Consider the following 18409-nt stretch of genomic DNA (forward strand, 5'->3'; position numbering starts at 1 on the left):
ATTTTCATAGTTTTTGCTGTAAAGGTTAATTGATGCCAGATAGCAAACACTTTCTATGCCATTGTTCTTTATAAAAAGTAACATTACTTAGTTTTGAAGAACTCAACTTGTCACCTAAATGAGTTCAAATGGGGAATGAATAAATATCAACCAGTTTCTTATTTGACACAGATTTTTAAGAACCCAATAAGCAACTCATCACATTGAAAATCTCTAAGATTACTCAAGAACAAAAGAATGAAAGAAGTTATCACAGGGTTTGAGGTATTTTGTTTAACACAAGTGAACCTGATGAGTCAAGTTGAGCATAGTAATGAAATGAACAGGAAAATATAATAGAAAGAATGTCGAGAATTTTGTAATTCAAAATAGGGTAGTCATGAATTAATGAAGCTTGCATATCAAAGTCAAATTATAACATCAGTAGACCAAAACCAAATTATGAAGTTCATTGTAAGTATACGGAACATAAAAACCAAGGACGCAAAAAATTTGATGGCTATGCACAACTTGTGTAGACAAAAGCCAGAATTGAACTATATTTACCAACGAAGCAAATCACTTGGTTCTGTCAAGGGCCAAGGTTGGGACCATTAGAGTATCTCCACTCGTCACAGGCTGAGCATCTCTCCAACTTTGCACTGTTTTCCAACGTACAGAATTTACAAGACCAAGTGTTGTGTTTGGTGGAAACATCTTTTGGCTGTTGTGTGCCACACAATTCACAGATGGGGGCTAATGACTGCATCAATCAGGCACAACTCAAATGTATTAGAAAAGGCAGTATGTTAAAAGACCATAGATAGTGTTAACTATACTCCTTAAAGAATAAAAATCACATCAATATTTCGAGAACAAAATAATAAACCTTAATTTAATATACTTTGTAACAATACAAGAATAAAAACAAAAAAATAACCATGTTGAATGAAAGTGGTATTGTTGAATGCTTACATTATTTAATAGAGTGCACATCAGACACTGCCACATTGCAGTTTCTTCAGAATGAAGTGTTCTACTATCACCAGATAGTGACCCAGATGAACTTGGTAAATTTTTAGAAGTCGATCCTGCTTGTGAATGTAAAATGTTTTCTAATCCAGAACTTCTTTGTTGAGACCCTGTCTGATGTCCATTGACACATCCCTTTTTGGGTGTATCCATTGTCAAATCAACATATTTAGGAATACTAGATGAATGAACTGGTAAACTTGAATCCTTGTCACGGCTTCTTTTTCGAGATGTCGGATCCAAAGGTAGAGTAGAATTGTCTGTTAGTCTCGAGGTTCCCACAATTATCTTCTTATTTACAAGGTTTTCAGCAGATTCATCGTTAACATCTTCATGATCTGAATTATCACAAGATTGAGAACCACACCATAAGTCATCCTGTAATCTCCTTTCTGCAGCCATCGCAGCAGCTTGTACTGGACTAAGTGCCTTCATTATAACACTATCGCCTCCAATACGATTTGGTCCAGATGGAAGAAGAGTTCCCAACTGTGATCTCTTTTCTGCAGCTGCAAGTGCAGTTTTACGTAGAGACGAGAGTGGAGGTTGACGAGAATTACCACCCAAGCGCTTTCCTGGGAGATCAAAACCCTCCCCAGAGCCAGTTATCCCCTTAGCCATCAACTCTTCACATTCCTGTGCATGATTAGTGACATGCATAAAGGAACAACAAATAGGCAAATCTAATAACTTGCTAAGAAAGGAAAAAACAGTTATCTGCTTAGAATTAACAGCTATAAACGTGTTTAGAATATTCATAAGCAAAGGTAAAACTATGGTTTAACTTTTCAATAATCGTTCTACTGAAAATAGTCCTACAGTAAAATGTTTCACCTCTAAAAGAAAACCCATTTACTCAAAATAGAATTCGAAATAATGAGGGTTCTGTAAATATCTTGACTAGCAGCTGGAAGTAAGTTGCAAGGAAAATAAAGTTCAATCTGCCTATTATTTTATTTTCTTTTATTTGTTTCATTAGTGTCATTACTTGTACTTTTTTAGGACTCTTGGCTAATAAAAAATGCTCAAAAAACAATACACCTATATATCAGCTGCAATAAACAATCTGGGAACTTCAATATTTTAAATTTTGATCATCCCTGATAATGAAATTCATGTCTACGATATTTCAGTGTAGAAAATGAGAAACTTAAGACCTAAACCAGAAAATAGCGATTGCAAAATACAATTGAAAAAATGAAAAATGACAAATAAACCCAATACAATCCCCAAGGTAATTGTTTGGAAAAAATGTGCATTTCAAAAGGTAAGAAAACTTATATGTCCATATATCATAGTCAATAACAGAATCATGGGCGAAAGAGAAACCTTTCTAAGTTCATCCCAGAGCTTGTAGAAGCTGGCATTATGAGGACCATGTGCATTATGACAAAGCTCATGAAGCATCGTATCTAAAACTTGATCAAATGGGTAAAAGTCTGACTCCCTGTTTGGCCTTCGTAGCCGCAACTTAACGTGTATACCTGCACCGACATTCAATCCCAGAAGAGCTGGATTGGTAGGGCTACAATCATGTAAACAAGTTGTTCAGTCATATATCACAGGACATTCAAAACAAAAAATCATCACCAACGCTGTTTGTTTCAGAGCGGAACACAATTTGGGACCTCAAAGCAAAAACACACAGGAACACGGCTGCATTAACACCATGACCAATGTTTCTATTTTAATTAGTATAAACAAAATCATAGTAAAAGTTATAAAAATCATTTTTGGCAGAGACAAAAGTGATTTCGGTATGTTTTGCATTCAATATTAGAATTGATTTCGTCTCTATAGTTGATTCTAACTTTAAACTATGATTTGTAGCTTTTGCCTCCAAACATTTTTGTACTCAAAGCTATTGTTCATCTCAGCCAAACATAAATCATTTTACCTTACACTCAATTTTAACTAAAATCAATTTTCACCCCAGTAGAAGCAAGCACACTTATTTCAACAATGTTGTAACCCTTATTCTCCTTATAACAAAGTATGAACTCAATAGAATCTCAATACATCGACTGAACTGTGCAAACCTGTCATCAACTCCCCTACGAAGCACCACCACAGACACGAACACCGGACAGACACGGACACATCAACAACGGTAATAATTTGAAATAAAATGACATAATTGAATGTAATCACATATGTGTCAGACACCGCACACACCATCGATCAGAAGTGTAGGTGCCTACACAGGTTAAATTTGGACTAAAGTATCATCAAATGTTAAGAACAGTGATTTTTACACCAAGTTGAAAACTTTTATCTCCCTAACTAAAAATTAAATTTTTACGCAATACCCATTAAAAGAAACACGAAAATTAAGCAAAATACAGAGAGAAAACGAAGAATTACTTCATTTCAGAGAGAAGCTTAACCCTCCATTTATGTTTATGCATAATAGGCTGAACCTGTTTGGCGATTTTCTCCAACATCTTGTGAGCTTTTTCTGTCTCTGGCATTCTCTTCAGAGCTCTGATTTCCCAAACTTTGTGTAGGTCACCTGAGTTCATTTTCACAAACCCTAAAAATTCCGAAATGGGGAATTGTATATCGATTGAATGAGAATTAAGAGTGGGGGATTGAAGAAATTGAAGATTGGGATTAGGGTTTGTTGAAGATTGTAGAGAATTTGATGCGTGATTGAAGGAGAAGAGGAGAGATCGAAACGACGGCGTAATGAAACATGTTTTGATTTGGTTTTGATAGAACGCGCGAGGTTTGGGGGATTTTGAATGAGGAGTGTAACTCTGCGTTTTGCTGGTTTTACCCCCCAATTCATTTTTCACGGCGAGTCACTCAACTACTACCTATGTTTAGAGCAATATACTTATATGTATAATGTTTGTATTGTAATAGTATATTTATTTATATGTATGATGTTGGATTGTGGTAATTTTAGTGAGATTCTGCTATATGCTATATGTTCTCTGAAGCTTAAAGCTCGTAGATTATTTTGGAATTCAAACTTTTTATTGTCAATTGATTATTAATTAGCAGCTGCTTATTTAGACAAATAGATGAATATCACAAGAAACGCCAAAAGGCTAGACCATGTCTCTTAGAGCATTTGTAATGGGTTAGGTTTGCATAGTCACAACTATATGTGGCCTTATCAACCAACCAGTGCCGTTACTAGAGTTTTATAGATCTGGCATAATATGAGAAAAGGACCCCTAATAAAATACATCATAATTTTTTTAGTTCATTGTTGTGTTTTAATTAGTTCTTTCATTTCGTTTTTTTATTGCTTTTCACTACCAAATAATTTTTTTTAGGCAACATCTGAAAATAAATCAAATACTCCATTGACACCAAAACAAAATAAAATACCATAGAAGAGAACAATTGCAGGAAATTCATGTTCCTCACTTTGCATGAAATTGTTCTCATTCATTTCAGCATGTATTATAATTTAAATCGAGTTGCCAACACATGGTTGAACCCTCTTATAACAACACCAAGTGATTCCCACATGATTCTTCGAGCTTCTTTGTTCTCTTGAGTTTCCAAAACCAAATTGTAGAAACACTTCATAATGGCATTGCGGTAAAATCATCATTGTTGGTCATTGAATTGAAGGTCAAATCTTTTGTTGAACTCTCATTTATATGCTCATAAATCACAGACCTTGCATTTTTTTACCGTTGTTTTAAGAAGTATTGGTCAGGGATATGAAAATATTTCTAATATTATAAATCCGCAGAGCATGACTACAAAGAATACCCATGGCATCAAACTTGTGGCAGAGGGGAATCACAATTTGGGACCTTAAAGCAAAAGCACACTGGAATACAGCTGCCTAAACACCATGACAAATGTTTCTATTTTATTTAGTATAAACAAAATCATAGTAAAAGTTATAAAAAAAATGGTCTGAGCATATGAATCATTTTTTGCAGAGACAAAAGTGATTCTGAAGTACTAAAATTGATTTTGGTATGTTTTCAATTCTATATTAGAATTGATTATGTCTTTATAACTTGAAACTATGATTTGTAGCTTTTGCTTCCAAACATGATTTTTATACTAAAAGCTATTGTTCATCTCAGCCAAACATAAATCATTTTACCTTCCAAACATGGTTTTGAGACAACTAATGCTATTGTGTCAGAGTCAGACTCTGGCTCAACATTTCTAACAACAGTAGTCTCAGTTGGTTGGTCAGATGGTAAGATTTCTCTTGGAATGACTATTGGTGAAGTTTCAGATGGCAAAGTCTAAGTGGTTTCAGGTTCACGGGTGGTTTGATTAGTGGGTGGGAAGTTGGTTGTTTAGGTTCAATTTGAGTTATGGCTTCAAGAATGATGTCAGATGTAGTTTTTAATATGTGTGTTTGAGGTTGGATTTCTGAAAATGCAGCGAGCAACCCTGATTTTCATGTTGAGCAGAATAATCATTGGTCGTCACATGTACATGTTTCAGATTATTTGGAAACTGAGACGCAGCAAGCGCGGGTGGAAGTCCCAATTGTTGCTGCGCAAGTTCAGTTAGAGTCTCCTTAGCTGGAAAATCTTAAAAACCGTCCTATTGGGATGTTAAACACCTCCTTCCACATGCAACTCTCGAATGTCACGGATGAAGTGGTGAGGGTTGACCTTAGTCGAATGGACCATTAGCCGATACTTACATTAGCTTCAGAGAGTGTTCCAGATGTTAGCTTAAAAAAAAAAAGATTATGCCTGCTCTTGATGATCTGATAGATCCTACCTTAAAGAAGAAAATGGATTTAATGAAGGATCTGTTAATCCAAAGCGCATCTGCAGAAGTTCCTTTTACACCTTATTTGTCGAAGGCCCGAAATAAGAAAATTACCAAGTCTGCCTATCAAACCCGTTCTCAGGGCCTTCGTCCCTCACCCTCTCAATGAAGATAATTTTTTGGATTATTTGGGGGATTGGTAATTTAGATTCCCGAGTTGCTTTAAGTGATTTGTGTCATTCGAATAAATTACCAATGGAACTTGCTGCGCAACATATTTGGCATAGGATTTGGTTGGAAAGCGATTGTTCAAGCTTTCAAGAATCCAACTATTATTCCTTTTCGCTTGAGGAATCAGCGGCCTAACTATTTTCAACTTGATTTTTTCGGGAAAGGAATTGTTGTGTCAACAAGTTAACTTCTCTTAGTCATGCGCTTTCTGTTGTCACCTGGTTCGACACCTTGCCTTTTCTTTTGTTGGCGGATATGTTTAGGGACATGAATAGCTTGCCTATTTTTAGATTTTCTTAGGTTGTTGTTGTCCTTTTTATTGTTTTTCTTGTGTTTGATTTTTTAGGGTTTTGGCCTAATCCTCCCTCTTGTATATACTTTTACCCTTTTTTAATAATATATATATATTGAGTAGGAGGTAGAGAATTTTTCGGACTCTCTATGTTGCCTAAACTACTCTTGACTTATAAAAAAAAAACTTAGTACTACCTACTCTAGTTAAGAACAATTACAAATAAGTAAATCTACAAAATAATTACGGTTTCATAATCAACACATCGTTTATCAAGAATTTAATCATAATTAGTATTAAATATTGCTATACTCTGACAAAGAAGACAGAGAATTTAAGGAATCCTAATCACCGTCTAACCTATGAAATAAACTGTTTACTTTTTGCAAACATTCTGGTATTGAGCACACAATTAAAAAGTTCAAACCCTTAAACCCCTTTAATTTTTTCTTAGTTTAAATTGGTATAGCTAATTTCTTATTTGACGTCAATCCTTGATAACTTACTACTTCATTAATTGTTACGGTTTTGCGGCCTTTCCAAATTTTTCGTCACATATGCAAATTTACAAATTGAAAGGATATTAGGGATAAAAGATTGGGTACCTACATTTACACATTTTCAATTACTCTTTTCCTTGTTATGTAGCATATTTCATGTCCCACCATCATATCATATATGAGAGAGTTTCTATCATTTATCAATACTAAATGTTTAAATATTGACATCAGAATTCTATGGGCCCCTATAATTCTACCAATTCTGAACCAAATGAATTCAATATCTTGTTAATCCTAAGGAAACCCTAAATCTTGACATTGTCAAAAAATGGTCTTTGATCTTCACCCAGGCTCGGATACACACAGGCTATTGAAGTTTCACCTTATGCCTTCAATTGTGTAAGCCCCTTAACAAATGAAACCAAAATCTAGCTAAACCCTAAAACCACAATCCTAGTGAAAAATATTCTTATTAATTTACTTCACCTTTTATATGATTGAACAATCTTTGATATATATCATGAACACTCATGAAGAAACAAACTTATCGCTGTTTATCTCGCAATCATACTTCAGAGGAACTTGTCCATAAAAAGCGTGTAATGCGTAGGTCTCTAGAATGAAAAGAAGATATGAAAGTTAATGAGAAAAAAAGTTTTGCGGGTGTTTATAGTTATGAGGAACAAAACATAAAACTCACTTAAAAGCTTGATTTTTAGCAATATAAATCAATTTAAACTAGGCCTAAATCGATTCGATCTTTAAGAGAATCTAAATAATAATAGATTTGAATCAGTTCAAATACTACATGAATCATTTCACCACATATGGTTCTGGATGTTTGCAACAAAATCATCAAGAATTCATCAACTCAAGATTCTCATGAATCGATTCATGGGTGATTTGTTGGAGTTTTTCAGAATCATCCTTATATGTTGTGAATCGATTCAACAATCTGATAAATCAATTGACATAAAATATTTGGTTTTAATACAAATTTCTTAGTCAACATTTTCCGAATTGATTCAAAAATGAAAAGAGTTTTAAAATCATTTGAAATTTAAATCATTAGTTTTAAAACAATATATTTTACTATGAACTTATATGTGCTAACCTAGGAATGACAATGATCAAAATCTAATTAGACTTAATTAATAAGCATAAGAGAAAAAACATTCTTAGACCCTTTCAAGAAGCAAGAAAGTGTAATAAACCATCATTGGTCTACTTTTAAAAATTGGCACATCCAAATAGTTTAAAGAAATTAAAGAAATGTGTATCTTTGCCACTAATGATCATGAATATTTTAACACAATTTAGGATGGACTTGTTTCAATTGCAAAAAATATGTTTGAAACCAAAAGGTTTTAGAACATTGAGAAGAAATTCTCAAACGAGATTGTCAAGAGCCTTCCTCATGGTAATCTTAAGAGCTAAGTTTCCTCTAAGTATTTTCTTGTCAAGAAAATTTATTTCCTCTAAAATGAGTTTGGTATTTGTATATTTTATTTTAATATATCTATTGGTAGAATTTAATCTTATCTTTTGTTTCAGATAAATTTTTTACAAATAGGAATTGCCATCCTAATTTCCTTTATAAATGATTTATTCTTAGGTTTCAACTGTCTCCTCTCAAGTTTTGAAGTTGTTTTTTAATCACTAGTTTGCTATTTATAAATGATATATTCCATGTAATGCCTTGGCACTCTAATTTTTTCAAAAATATAAAAATACTTGTGGTTTATCTTTACCCATCATGTAAGGTTATAATATAATGAGAATTTAGTAAAAAAAATAGAAGAAAATCTTATGATTGTTACGTTTTATGTGACCTTATTACTATGTGCTGCTAAATGGACAGACACAACACATTGATCTACTGAAGAGACAATTAATGTGAACAAACAACAACTCCAAAAATACTAAAAACTATTTAATAGAGTAAGGAGATGATTAGCTTTTTAAAATATAAAGTGATAAAAAAAACTATTTGGTACATGCAAAGGGTGGGGAGGAGAAATATGGTTGAAATTGTCAAGTTTACTTATGTTATGATCATCCTTATTTCCTTATTTCTTTTTTCAACGAACGTTGACGGTAAGCCAATTTTTATCCGTTTCAAATTTAATTCTTCACTTTTTTTTGGCTTAATTGCAGTTTTGGCCTCCAATGTTTCACAACTTTGCGATTTTGGCATCCTATAAAAACAATAACAATTTTGTCCTTTATGTTTAGTCCCTTTTGCAAAATTGGCCCCTTCCTTTGATTTTGACCAAGTCAATGCTTATGTGGACACATTCTTAGATGACTAAGACGCCATGTATGTATTTTTTATTTTAAAATTAAAAGAACATCCAACTCATCAATGATTAAAAAGATAATAATAATAATGTAACAAAAAAAAGATAATAATAATAATTAAAAAAAAAACTCCTTCTTTCTCTTCTCTCTCCTCTTCTCTCTCATATCTCTTCTTCTTTCTCTTTAATCTCCATTAAAAAATGAAGAACCGCAACAATAATTACAAATAAGTAACTAATTTCATGGATGAACAACTCCTCAAGCGCAACATTAACATCAACAACAATCCCATATTTTCGAGTTTTAAAAAAGGGTTGAGTATAGATTCTCGAATTTGTGTAAAAAAAATCTCATTCCATTAATTTTGAATCTGGATGAACATGGGTATGCAAGTTTAAATGAATTCGGATATGCGATACTGAATATGATTTACCAATTTGGGTTAATAAATAAGAAGAAGAAAAAGATGTTGATTTTAGATTCTTGAATAAGATGAAGAATACCAATCTTGGTGTGTTTTTTCACTGTTTTCAGGTTCATGTTTATGACTTTTTGTTTGTATTGTGAGGCGCTAGCCTGGTGCCATGGTATGTTTTGTGCTGATTCTGAAAAAATGAAGAAATTTTTGTTTTAGAAATTCTGGATATTAGCCACGGTTGAACCGTGGCTATATGTGGTTTGACTGTGGCTAAAGTGCAGTATACGATGTTCTTGTTCTTTTACTTCCAACTGTTAAAAATGGGTTTGATGATGAAATTGAAGAAAAAATGTATTGTTGTTATTCTCCATTTTTTTCTTAATTTGAGCAAAAATTAAGGAAAATAGTTAGCTCATGCTTTTATGTGACGATTTTTGTTTTTTAATTTGTGATGATTGATTGATTGTTGTTGTTCTTAATTTTTGATGGAGATAGAAGAGAAAGAAGAAGAGATCTGAGAGAGAAGAGAAATGAGTTTTTTTTTTATTTTTTTTAATCATTGATGAGTTGGATTTTCTTTTAATTATTTAAAATAAAATAATACACACATGACGTCCTTGTCATATAAGAATCTGTCCACATAAGCATTGACTTGGTAAAATTCAAAGGAAGGGACCACTTTTGCAAAATGGGCTATACATAGAGGGAAAAATTGTTATTATTTTTTATAGGGAGCCAAAATCACAAGATTGTAAAGTATTGGGGGCCAAAACTGCAATTAAGCATACTTTTTTATAGTATTTAATTCTTTACTTTATAAAGAACATGTCATCCCATTTTAGTTATATTTTTTTTTTTCATTTCATTGCAGCGTTGCGTCTTAGATGTGTTCATGTTTCTAAGTGTCCAAAAATGTATTGCAATAGGGGTTATGAACTAGGTTGTGTACAAAAATATTGTAAATGTGTTAGAATCACTTAAATAATAGATTTTGTGCCCATATATGTATTTAGTTTCAGACCCCAGGAAAATACACAAACGCCATGCTCAAACTTTTCACGAGTTGTCATTTGATTATTGTGTTAGAACCTGATAATTTGAATTTCTTTCCTTTTATAAGTTCAAAAACTTTATAGTTATGAATTTGTACCATAAGAGATGGTAATTAAATAAAATAATCTAGTAATTAATATTATTTAGATTGTTCCACTTTGATGTAAGTTCATGCTCTTGGTTTATCTAAAAAAGTTATTATTTAATTAGATTGTCTTCTGCTCTCTTAATTTTAGAGATATCGCCACGCCCTTCAATTGAGGAATATCACTTTGATTTCAAATCCTATTGCCTATCAGAATACATTTAACTGTTAACTTTGAAAACCATCTTTATATTACTTGTAAGAATATATATATATATATATATATATATATATATATATATATATATATATATATATATATATATATAGTGTATCAAATGAGAGGACATTTATAATGAGAGGTGAGAGCATTAAAGGACAACCCTTGAATTAAAATAAACACTTCAGATCTGAACCCTCCAATACTCACCCACGCCACGCGCATCCTCTTTCTTTCATTTTTGTTTTCCTTTTCTTTTTTCTTTCACTGTTATCTTCCCATCTATTTTCACATCTCTTCCAGTCTTCCAGAATCATCCGTTAAATAATTGTTTAGGTTCGTCGGTTAAAAAAAATCATGTTAATGATCATTTTTTAATCTCAAAATTTGGAAAATCAATTAGGCATTTTGCAGATCGGTGGTGACGACGACGTAATAATATTGCAAAATCAAAGATGAAATGACAATGAAAGATTCAGAATAATTTTTCAGATTGAATCTATATTTTATTTTTCTTATTTCTTCACAAATTGGAAGAAAGAAACACAGTGAAATAAATTGTTTTGCTGATAGACTTTTCAATTTCAAGAAATGTGTATCTTTGCAACTAATGATCATGGATAGTTTAACACAATTAAGGATGGACTTATTTCAATTGCAAAAAATATGTTTGAAACCAAAAGGTTTTAGAACATTGAGAATAAATTCTCAAACGAGATTGTCGAGAGCCTTCCACATGGTAATCTTAAGAGCTAAGTTTCCTCTAAGTATTTTCTTGTCAAAAAAAATTGATTTCCTCTAAAATGAGTTTGGTATTTGTATATTTTAACATACGCGATTCAAAGATTTAACATATTTTTCTATATATAAGAAAAATATATTCAATAGAAACATTATATTAATGTTAATAATTTTCATTTAATATTTTTAAATATTTGACAATATTAACAATGTAATTATTTTTTATATAATTACCGCTGTGTTATGCGACCCATGCGAAAGCACGGGTCTATTACTAGTTTAAATTAAAATGCCATATAGGAGGTGTACAAAGTGGTAGTGAAAAAGGGATGTCTATGTATCTTTTTCCTAAAAATATAGAACAAGTGGTTTCTATTCTCATTTTATTAGAGTTTAAGACGTGAAAGATAAAAATTGTTAGAAATTAAATCAAGCTATCACCTGAACTTATGAGAAGAAAGTTGAGGCTTATATATGCTTAGTCACTATGTATCTATTTTGATTGGAACTGTGATAACAACACTTTTAATTGGCTATTAAGAAGCTTAGCCATCAATATTTGCCTAGCTAGTACGTAAATTTGATTTTATGAAAATTTGTGAACCGCCTCTTAGTTTATTAGTGAGTAAGCTTATTGATTTTGCCCTATAAACTTTGTCTAAAAAAAAACCATGCTTGTACATCTCATTTCATATGTCGTGAATTAAATATAGTTTCATTGTGAGTTTGTGTTTGTATATATTCCCATTATAAAAAAAAGACTTAAGTATTAGGACGTTAATCTAAGGAAAGAATTAATGACCCATAATTCTCAAAAGACATGAATATAAAATGGTAGGGAAATTGGGTTTTACACAAATGATCATGGTTATTTGCATAACTCCCAATCATTTAACAAGAAAAGGTGAGAAATGATGCGTTGATGAGTAATTACTACAAGGTTTTGGATTTATGATCCTTTACGTATTTTTTAAGTAATAATGGAAACAAAATTCAAAGAAAGAGTAGAGGTTTTACGATGAGTTATTACCTTTCTCAAGCTTGATGGAATTTTCTTTTGTAGAAGAGAGAAGAAGAAAGAGAGAAGTAATAAGAGAGAACAGAAAGATGAGAGAAGAGGAAGTGAGAGGATGGTGTAAGAATTTCTTTTCCTCTTAGCAGGGCCGGATCAACACGTCAAGAGGCCTAAAACAAATTTTTTATAATGAAGTCTTTTGGAATTAAAAAAAAAAAACACAATCCTTATTAAATGTTTAATAAATAAAATTTTGTTGAATCTAAGATTTGAACATTGGTCCAAAAGAATTTGAGGCTTCAAAATTGACCAACTAAGTAAGATAAATATTGATCATTAGTATGTCATATTATATATTTATAACTAAATTGACTTATTTTGAGGTCTTTTTTTAACCCAAAATCTTGCGGCCTAAAGCCCTCGCTTTGGTAGCTTGGCCCTTTAGGTCGGCTCTGTCTGTTAGATGTGGATGACAATTTGTGTGTCTCTCATAATTTGAGAAAAGAAGAAGGTGAAGGAACAAGAGAGATGGGAGGTTTATGGTTTTGTAGAGAGAGAAGTAGGAAGAGAGATGAGAGAGGGGAGAAGCATGTAACGAGAGAGGGGAGAAGAAATGAGAGGTGCGAGGAGAGGATGAGTATGAAGTGTGAGAAAAATGGTATACTCTGCACTATGGTTTAGATATATATATATATATATATATATATATATATATATATATATATATATATATATATATATATATATAATATAAGTGCCTCTCAAAATAAATAAATAAATAAATAACATAAGTAAAAAGATTTGGACCAAGAAATGTAGGTGCCGTGTAAATTTCTAAGAGGATAATACTTGATATTTTCACCATAGAGTAGATATTTTCTTTCTTAGCAAAGCAAATCATCATTAGACTATTCTACCATTTCCCTTAACCATAAACACTTAGTTACTTTCTAGAAAACTCATCATGATTATTCTCCCGCCTATATTACATGTCGCTAAATTTTAAACATAATTGATCGTGGTTGACAATGATACTCAATATCGATAAAATGTTTGGGATCAATTATGCCGATAAAATAACTTTTTACTTGAGTATTCTATAAGATGTGGTTTACTAATAATTTTATTACGACCGGGAAATTATTTTTACTGCATTAATCTATCATAAATATTTTTTATTAGTCTATACAAAAAATTTCAAACAAAACGGAAGGTTATTATTTACTGCATTTGTTGAAGAGACTGAAATTTAAATTCCTGAAATTTTTTCTAAAAATTTAACCATGAGTAGCTATCATAGCAAAAGCTTTAAATATTCGATCGGAGATTAACATTCATCGTTGAAGGTATTATTTACTTTTATTTTATCATAAATTAGAGCAGACAAGGTAACATTATGTTATTTTATTAATATTTATTCATTTTTAAAATTACGGGTCTTACATTCTCCTTATCTTTCTAGGGTATGTTTATATCTTTTTGTATCTTGTCTTTAGTTGCCATGTGTAACTAAATAGTTCTAGGTTAGAGTTCTAAGATGAACCATTATTTATTTTGTTGGATAATTATTTAATTTAATGTCGTTTATTTAGTTATTTTTTGTTTACTCAAGATAACTAAATGTGACATGAATGTTATTTAATATCCAACAAATAAATAGGGAGGAACCGCTGCTTACTTTTCTGCAACCGAAACACGTAACTTGCTTTGTTACAGATAGATAAAAATTGCAATCTCTTAACCCTTAACTCTTTATTTCATATCGTTAACACAAAATAAGTAACGGGAATTGTTTTGACAAAACGACAATCCATGTGGATACGATACTCACTTATCACTTTATTACTTGGTAAACGATTTGGTACACTTGTCTAATCCTACCATCAAGTTTTTGGCGCCGTTGCAGGGGATTGTTGAGATTTTCGACTAAACGATTCAAATTACTTATTTCCTATCTTTATTTTTCAGTCATTTATTTTTCTGCAATTTATTTTTCTGTTTTTGAAAATTCAAAATAAAAAAAAATCAAGAATTAAAAAAAAAACAAAAAAATCAGTCCTAGTTTAGTCTTTTTCATTTTAGAGTATAGTTTATCATTTATTTATTTTGCATAATCGTTACTAACAAAGTTTATTTTTCTTTTTGCATTAATTTATTCTTTAGTACCAACCCTTTTTCTTTTCTTTTCATTTAGGGACTAACATTTTTTCTTTTCTTTTCCGTTTTATTTAGAGTCTTAGTTTAGGTAATAACTAGTTCGCATGCATTTTAGAAAGTCGTAGTAAAAATAACAAGTGTTATAATAACTACAATTATTTAGGTCGAGTCTAGTATAGTTAGGTAATTTAGTAATTTATAATTAGTTTATTTAATTTGCATTTAGGATTAGGATGTTGGAACAAAATGTGTTTAACAATGAACCTCAAAGAGTTTTGATGATAACAAGGTATTAAAAATTGTAAATTGGACTAGCTAATATTTGTTCAAGTGTACAGGACCATAGTTAAAGTTACATCATTAATTGGTTCTGAATGAGCAAATAAAGAGCAAATGGAAATGAAGCTTAGACGATTCTGAAGGCAATACGCTCCTGAAAGTGGAAAGCGCTCCTGAAGTCAAGCTGCTCCTGAAGAGAGTAAAACGCGCTCCTGAAGAATAGTGCTCCTGAAGACAAGAAGTCCAGAAGCCACATTATCAGAAGCTGCATCATCAGAAGCAGAAGAAGCTGCACCATCAGAAGCTGCAGAAGTTGCTTCATCAGAAGCTGCATCATCAGAAGCTGCCTCATCAGAAGTCATTTCACCAGAAGCTGAAGATCAACTGGATTTGCAGAAGATTCAAAGAATTGAAGAATCTACATTGCAAAAGCTGTCTATTGGATTCGAAAACACAGCAGAAAATTAGTGGAACATTGCAACGGTCATTTCAAAGGTGTTTGAAGGCATGTGCTTGCAATTTGGACGAAAGCGTTGACATTGTACTTTGTACGAATTGTACAACCACGTTCTCCACTACTCTGTTTTGTGTCCACGCTACAAGACAAGAAAACAGCTCCAGAATACGGTCTCGCCTGCATATATGTTCCTTTGGATAAGGAATGGATTTCAAATTGGTTCTTCATAGGACAATAACCAAATCAGGCAAAAGATCATTGGTGAAAGATCAAGCTTCAACAACGACTCTTTGGTGTGCTGGCAATTTCACAACGTCTCTTTCACACCTCTATATAAAGGAGTAAAGACCTAGAGATTTGGCAATGCAAGAACGCTGAACGAAAGACTCACAACATTTTTACAAGTGCCAAACCTCTGCTGAAATTGTTCTGCATTCACTTAGAATTTCTGTGTCTCAAAATCATATCTTAGAAATTCTTAAGTCCATTGAGTCTGTATCTGATTTATATTGTGAGCACCTCTGATTGTATATCAAGTGTTCAACCTTAAACAATTTTCTGTGTAAATTTGTTTAGTTAGGAAGTCTCTAGCAGTTGTGCTTGAGCAGGAAGTCTCTTGATTGTGTTCTTGAGCAAAGGAAGTCTCTAGCTTGTGTGCTTGAGCAAAGGAAGTCTCTTGCTTGTGTGCTTGAGCAATTGTAATCAGATATTACTCTTAGTGAAATCTCCTTGGAAGTGCAAGGGGGACTGGACTACTTCCGGATTGTGGAAGGAACCAGTATAATTGTTTTGTGTCGTTCTTCTTCCCTCTCTCTGTTTTATTCCGCTGCATTTAGATTCTGACCATCACTTCAGAAGCTGTCTCACTTAGCTTCTGATCAGTGTGTTCAGTTTTTAGGAGAAACGAAGAATTTTTCAAAACACAATTCAACCCCCCTTCTTGTGTTTTTCTCTCCTTCAATTGGTATCTAGAGCCTTGGTCTGTTGTGTAACACTTAACCGTGCAAAAGTCAAAGATCTGAGAAAAACATGTCTACTCCTCCTCCTGCTGGTTCTGGTGATACTAGCTATAAACATGTCTCACATGATTATAGTGATAGTAAGAAATCCAGTGTTGGAAAAGTTCCAAAGTTCAATGGAGATGCTGAAGAGTTCTCTTGGTGGAAGACCAACTTTTACAGTTACATCATGAGCCTAGATGAAGAATTATGGGATATTCTGGAAGATGGTGTTGGTGATTTAGTCCTTGATGAAGAAGGAGCTGCTGTGGATAGAAAGAAACATACTCCAGAACTGAGGAAACTCTACAAGAAGCATCATATTATCAGAGGAGCCCTTGTCACTGCCATACCCAAAGCAGAATACATGAAGATGAGTGACAAATCCACTGCTAAAGCTATGTTTGCTTCTCTCTGTTCAAATTATGAAGGGAGCAAGAAGGTCAAAGAAGCAAAGGCTCTCCTGCTTGTACATCAGTACGAGTTATTCAAGATGAAGGATGATGAAACTATTGAGGAGATGTACTCAAGGTTTCAAACCTTAGTTTCTGGGCTACAGATTCTAAAGAAAAGCTATGTTGCTTATGATCATGTAAGCAAGATACTCAGAAGCTTACCTGCCAGATGGAGACCAAAGGTGACTGCCATTGAGGAAGCTAAAGATTTAAACACTTTAAGTGTCGAAGATCTTGTTAGTTCTCTCAAAGTTCATGAGTTAAGTCTTAATGAACATGAGTCTACTAAGAAGAGTAAATCAATAGCTCTTCCATCCAAAGGCAAGTCATCAAAAGCTCTCAAAGTGGTTGAATCTGAAGAGGAAGAACAGTCAAGTTCAGATTCTGAACCAGATGCTGCTGAAATGGCCATGCTCTCAAACAGACTTCAATATCTGGCCAAGAAGAACAGAAAGTTTCTTTCCAGAAGGGGTAACTCCAGAAGCTCAAAGAAAGAAGATCAGAAGGGATGCTTCAACTGCAAGAAGCCGGGACACTTCATTGCTGAATGCCCTGATCTTCAAAGAGAAAAGTCAAAGGACAAGTCAAAGAGGTCTACATTCAAACCAAGCAAATTCAAGAAGCAGATTAAGCAGAGTTTAATGGCAACCTGGGATGATTTGGGTAGTGAATCTGGATCTGATAAAGAGGAAGCTGATGAAGATGCAAATGTAGCTGTTGGGTTGGTAGCAACAGCAACTTCAGAAGCTGAATCAGATTCAGACTCAGAAGATGAAAACGAGGTATATTCCAAAATTCCCAGAGATGAACTTGTTGAGTCACTTAAAGAACTTCTTACACATTTTGAAGTAAGAACCAATGAGTTGAAGGATTTAAAAGAAAAATATGCTGAGTTGGTACAACAGCAAAAATCAACTCTATTGGATCTGAAAGCTTCTGAACAAGGACTTAGGGGCTTTGACTTCATGTGTAAAACATATGAAGATCAGCTCAGGTTCTTATGTCAGAAGCTACAAGAAAAGTGTAATGAAAAACCTTTAAGTAACCATGAAATTGCTCTTGAAGATTTTATTATATCTGGCATTGACAGAAGCAGAGTAGCTTCTATGATTTATAGCATTTACAAGAACAATGGCAGAGGAATTGGTTTTCCAGAAGTGAAACTTGAGAAAACCAATCTAAAATCTTGTTGTGAACGCATCAAGGAAGGTCTGAAAACCTTCTTTGTACCAGAAGGGGCTGAGTTGGAAACTGTTGTTCAATCAGAACCTGAAGCTTCTAGTTCTAAGGCTAAGATCACTTCAAAGCCAAAGAACTCTAAGTCAAAGGCTATGATCAAATCTGATTCCAAGACTTCAAAGGTTAGGATCCTGAAAAGATCAGAACCTATTCCTCAGAGTCTGGTGAAACCAAAATCTGGGGTTCTGAAGTCTAAGTTTCAGAAGAAGACAGTTACTGCTTCTGAAGTACCAAAACCTAAGGTGAT

The 18409-nt window shown here is 32.9% G+C and overlaps 1 protein-coding gene and 1 long non-coding RNA gene across 2 annotated transcripts; one reads left to right on the forward strand and one right to left on the reverse strand.

Annotated features, from left to right (window-relative positions):
* Nucleotides 1-354: 354 nt before the first annotated feature.
* Nucleotides 355-3736, reverse strand: LOC146938648 (zinc ion binding protein). The gene is made up of 4 exons (XM_085752575.1): nucleotides 3376-3736; nucleotides 2341-2536; nucleotides 955-1647; nucleotides 355-742 (listed from the first exon to the last, which is right to left on the reverse strand). Exons 1-4 carry the CDS (start codon nucleotides 3531-3533, stop codon nucleotides 572-574), a joined length of 1218 nt encoding a protein of 405 aa, XP_085608701.1. The 5' UTR covers nucleotides 3534-3736; the 3' UTR covers nucleotides 355-571.
* Nucleotides 3737-8613: 4877 nt separating this feature from the next.
* LOC146938649 (uncharacterized) lies at nucleotides 8614-10725 on the forward strand. Its single transcript, XR_015031373.1, has 2 exons — nucleotides 8614-8841; nucleotides 10335-10725. It is a non-coding gene; the product is annotated as an uncharacterized LOC146938649 (long non-coding RNA).
* Nucleotides 10726-18409: the final 7684 nt, after the last annotated feature.

Source organism: Medicago sativa, chromosome 3 (assembly GCF_051527215.1).
Source record: "Medicago sativa cultivar Bolivia chromosome 3, Bolivia_mono, whole genome shotgun sequence".
In the NCBI taxonomy this organism is placed as follows: domain Eukaryota; kingdom Viridiplantae; phylum Streptophyta; class Magnoliopsida; order Fabales; family Fabaceae; genus Medicago; species Medicago sativa.

Excerpts from the sequence above, each read along its gene's own strand:
- LOC146938648 (XM_085752575.1), bottom strand. The coding sequence starts at position 3,533 with ATGAACTCAGGTGACCTACACAAAGTTTGGGAAATCAGAGCTCTGAAG. Across the intron at positions 1,648-2,340 it reads TCTGGGATGAACTTAGAAAG|GAATGTGAAGAGTTGATGGC; the intron begins GTTTCTCTTTCG and ends AATCATGCACAG. Across the intron at positions 743-954 it reads TGTGCACTCTATTAAATAAT|TCATTAGCCCCCATCTGTGA; the intron begins GTAAGCATTCAA and ends TGATTGATGCAG.